The 4,904-nt window shown below is 41.9% G+C and overlaps 1 protein-coding gene across 1 annotated transcript in view; it reads right to left on the bottom strand.

Moving 5' to 3' along the window:
* LOC137642957 (uncharacterized) overlaps positions 1–639 on the bottom strand; it is a 4,624-nt gene extending 3,985 nt beyond the window's left edge. Inside the window, exon 1 of the mRNA XM_068375821.1 lies at positions 1–639. This exon is cut by the window's left edge and continues 340 nt beyond it. Within this exon, the coding sequence (XP_068231922.1) occupies positions 1–639 (639 nt within the window).
* Between the last annotated feature and the right edge of the window lie 4,265 nt (positions 640–4,904).

A 4,904-nucleotide genomic window follows, 5' to 3' on the forward strand; every position in this document is an offset into this window, starting at 1 on the left:
AAACAAGTTTGATATTACTAACTCACGCTTGGTAGGCACAAATATATCATATTCAGCAAACCATCTCGAACGTTCTGCTTTCGTCATACTACTGATGGCAACTGGAGTAGTCTTCACTGTTCTCTTCAGTCGATCTCTGAAAATTTTTGAAGCATTTTCCATAAATCTTATGATTTTAGAGATGCGACATTTATTCTTCATCAGGCCGTCATTTTTGTTGACCGTTACGTTAAATGTTTTTAGATTATCAAGAATAACTGAATAATCTTCATTTGTTCCACCATCAATCTGGAAACATAGTGACTTGCATCTTTCAATGGTCATCCGTGGGTCTTTTATTCTTATGTCCGGGTCTTCTTTCTTCGCATGAACTTCATTTGCATGTTTGATTGGCCATTCGTTGATGTCCTTCTTCATGAAGTCTAGAAATTTTCGCCATCTGCAATCCTTTCCCATTTCAGATGGATTAAGACCGCGTGACGCATCATCGGCCACGTCGTTTCCAGAGTCCACATGGTACCAATTGCGAATATTAGTCAGAGTTTGTATTTCACTAATACGGCTGGCTGTCCACATGTTGTACTTGTAGGGCTCATGACTCAGTTGTCCCAGAACTATGGTGCTGTCAGTTAGCAGCATTACCCTTTCAAAAATGAAGCTTGATTTTTTTACGATAGTCTGTTCCATTCTGGCACCCAGCAGACATCCAAGTAACTCACCACGGGGGATAGTTAATGTTGGAATTGGTGGCCAAGGTTTTGCCTTTGACATAGCAAGAACAGATGCTCGCTCGCCATTTTCCAACTTCCAGTTGTAGTATGCGACACATCCATAGGCAGTCTGAGAACTACCACAAAAAATTACTAGAGTGGGTTTGTCAATTGCAGTTTCCGGTGTAAGACAGCGAACAAACCTGACATCTTTTAGACCGTAGATCGAACGAATCACTTCTTAACACCCACTGCGGGTTGTAGGTAGGTCATCATCACCATATAGGATCGGATCGTCCCATTCCTGTTTGAGGCAAAATATTAGACCCAGTTCGTGCTTCAGGCATATGGTAACCGGAGTTGGAAGTTCCGTCGGATCATAGATGGTTGCTATGATCTTTAGATAATTTCTTCGACTGAAAGTGTCAGGCAAGGCATCATCAAAGTTTTCTAAACTGATATCTTCCTCTGATCTAATGCCTATCCTTTTCATTGAGATGTTAATTCTACCTAAAATGGAAATTTCATCGTTGGCAAAATGATATATTATACCCAGGATTCTTTACTGCTCTGGTGTCAGTCGCACATTGTCAGGTACATCCGGGCACTTCTTTATGTGGGCATCAATATCACTTTCACTTCCACTGATCATGAAATGCTTTATTATGAAGGATGCCTCACTGAGGACAATGTTGAGTTCCTTAGCAAGTTGTAATGCCGTGGAAACATCATCAACACTTGTAGTACCATCATCAACATACAAGTTCGATTTTACGAATTCGTATACATGTGGGTACTTGTCCTTAAATCTCTCAGCTATGATGAGCATTGCTACACTGCATATACCACCTGCTGGAGTAGTTCCACAGGAGTTTCGTAGTAATCGCAGCATCTTGACTTCTTTTTCCTTGTCCAGTTGATTCCACAAAAGGCGGTGCAGATGAGATTCTTCTGTCTCAAGGTGAACAGTGAAGTATGCTTAATTATGTCTATTGCAACCGGTATTTTTCTTTCCTGGAACCTTAACAGCAGGGTTGGAATTGTTGGAATCAAATTTGGTGGTGGTTCCCACAAGGAGTTGATAGCCTTGCCTTTAAATGGAACACTTGCTTCCAATATGATTCTGAGTGGGGTTGAGGAACTATGCTCATTAAAGAGTGCGAAATAACAGATGTAGTAGACTTTGGCACCATTAGATTTCCACTGCGCATCCTCCTCAGCTGTAACCTCTGGCATATAGCTGTCATTGATCAACTTTTCAAATTAGTCTACATACCAGTTCTTTAAAGCTTTGTTTCTGGACATGGTACGTGTTAACGAATTTAGGCGTTTGAGGGCAATATGTCGATTGTCCGACAAGGTACGGAAGCTTTCCTTCCATGGTAACCTGCAAACGAATATCTTCTGTTCAGGGTCGTAGGTGAGACAACACTTGTATGTCTTGTACTCTTAGCTCCTCTTCTGAGTTTATGCCAACCGCGTCACACCGATGACAAACCGAACCATCCTCTACTTCATACATACGATCAAACAGACTCTCAGCACTAGTCTTTATTGAAAGAACCGACTGTCCGCCATTTTCTGCAACCTGCTGCACGGAGCCATTGCTCCGGGCTTTATCTATGGAAACTTCCCCTTTCGGCCGTTCAGCATGACTTACTGCAACTGATAACGTTGACTGCAGAAGAACAGCAGAAATCTTTCTGTTGAGGAGCTCCGACAGCCTCACACTTGGTTGATGAGAATTGCCGGGAAAAAAATGTCTCGTGAGAACCATGTAGAATGAACCCGAAGTTAGTTCAGCTAAAACAAGCTTTTCTCTTGTCTTCACCGTTCGCGGAAATATGCTGGCATGATTGTCTCCGATGAGCAACTCAATGTCACCGTGAACAGGCTCTAAAAGTTCTGATGGATCGACATCATCTTTGAACATGTCAGCAGCTGCATGATAACTGCCTCCTTCAAGTTCACCGATGTAATCGATACCAATGCAATCAACTGCAGTCACAAAGTTACCTTCTGCATCGTAGAGTGGGATGCTGTACAGATCAGCCGGTCCCCAATCTTGTGGCTGGCTCTCGCCAGCAGTCCTCATCATATAGTTCTTGATTCTGGATACTGGTTTGATACAAGCTTCCCTTGCCACCGAGTTCAGAATCTGTGAGACAGTGGCTCCCAAATCATAAAGAACTGAAACTCCGAAAAGATTGCCTTTCATTTTCATGGATGCTGTATGACTAGGTCTCATTGTGTTCTGGCCTAGATGATGACGGAGTTTCTCGCAATCAACAGGACCATAAACCATGCTTGACGCAGCTAGGCAAGCAGCATGCAATAGAGTATGATGATTGTCTGGCGTCTTGCAATTAACCTCCTGACAAACGTGCTTATTTCTGCACTGGTTAGAGGGGTGAGAACCAAAGCACTTTTCACACTGGTTATGTTCCTTCAAGGTTTCTTTCTTTTTTATAGACGAAAGAACTAGGAACACTCTGCATTCAGACGTTTGGTGATCAGCCATAGAATGAAAAATACACGATTGAACGGAAGATGGGGAATTTTTGGGCTTCCCTGCTTTTGATTCCTTCCAACCGTTACCCGTCTTGGGAGTTCCATTCTTGCCAGGCTTGGCACCTTTCGAACCGCTGTTATCAATGTTTCTGTCCTTACTGCTAACCTGATAATTCTTAACGACCATCATCAGCTTTTCTCTGAAAATGTAACTAGAATGAGCTTCTGCTCGCAATTTAGCTCTTTCTTCGATTGAGGCTGCCGTGTCGACCATTCCTAAGAGTAGATTGAAGGAGGCTTCAGCATCAAGGTCGTCTGCCAGAATTTTTCTGTTGATTCTCCTGCGTAGTTCTACTGGAATCTTTTCCATTACAATGGAAAATGCCGACTCACCTATTGCAGACGTTTGGTTTACCGATCTCAGGTCCTCTTTAGCGACAGTAAGTTCCGTTACCAATTGACGAAGACCATCTGCATCAGACTCACTTCTGACAGGTTTAATGTCATGGACGTCCTTGAGGACAGCATCACGCATGGTGTTTCCTCTTCCATAAATGCAATCTAATGGTGCCCATGCTTCATGCAAGCTCGATTTCGACTGATGAAAGAGGCCTTCTCTCGAGTTTTCTCGCAATGCTTCTCTTAGTCTTAAAAGTGCCATCTCCCCAGACATCTGGCTCTGAACTAATAGCTCAAAATTTTTCTAGAATCTTATATACAATCGAACTTCACCATCCCACGTCGGACAAGAAAGTTTCTTCAATTGGACGAATGATGAATTAGATTTGCTGACCTCATTAGCATGCTTAGGAATGTCCTCTTTTACCGATCGCTTTTCTATTCGTTCATTTATCTGCGTCCTCAGCTTGTGGAAGGTAACACCCGCATCACGCAATGTTTTGTCACAAGTCAGATTGCCTGCAGACACTCTTTTCAAATCACTATATGATTCACGAAGAGAGTTCAATGATAACCTTAGATCATCAACAGTGGCGTTCTCTGCATCTGCTAAGATGGTCTAGGCGTCTAAACTTTCAATAGTCCAGGTCTCAAAGGCAATGTCAAATTTCTTCTGAGTCAAAGATTTCACTTTCCTGGGAGGCATGTTTACGAGATTGAACAGTAAACAGCAATACAACACTCGAACGATGAATTCAGCGACCCAATTATGAGAAATGGAACAAAAGCAGTATTGCTTCAAAACACCAACTTTGGGTAGATAACTGATAATAGCCACTTTTCTAGACAACGAGTCATTGACGGAACCAACTACTTAGGCATTCAAACATTCAGCTTTCGCGAACTAAACTTGTTGACATTCTTGTTTGTTGTTGTTGACAATGAAGTAATTTATGAACGAGTTGACGTTGTGGACAATTTAAATACCACAAGGCACAAATTGGAGCAAACTTACTTTAAAGTTTCCTCGATTTTGCAAAGCACTTGGAAATGAAATGTAGAGCAACTGCAGGGGCTTGCACCTGCCCAATCAGAATAAGACCATTAACACCTCAACCAACCATATGAACGAGGCATGTAACGTCACGACATTGAAGTCGTTACAGACATTTCATTCTGCAAATGAAAGAATTACAATTATATTTTTATCCTACTTTACAGAGAAAATGTCAACAGGCCTAAATCAAAATTAAATTACACTTATATTATGACTTACAAAATAAT

The sequence above is a fragment of the Palaemon carinicauda genome, chromosome 6, assembly GCF_036898095.1.
Source record: "Palaemon carinicauda isolate YSFRI2023 chromosome 6, ASM3689809v2, whole genome shotgun sequence".
NCBI classification, from domain to species: domain Eukaryota; kingdom Metazoa; phylum Arthropoda; class Malacostraca; order Decapoda; family Palaemonidae; genus Palaemon; species Palaemon carinicauda.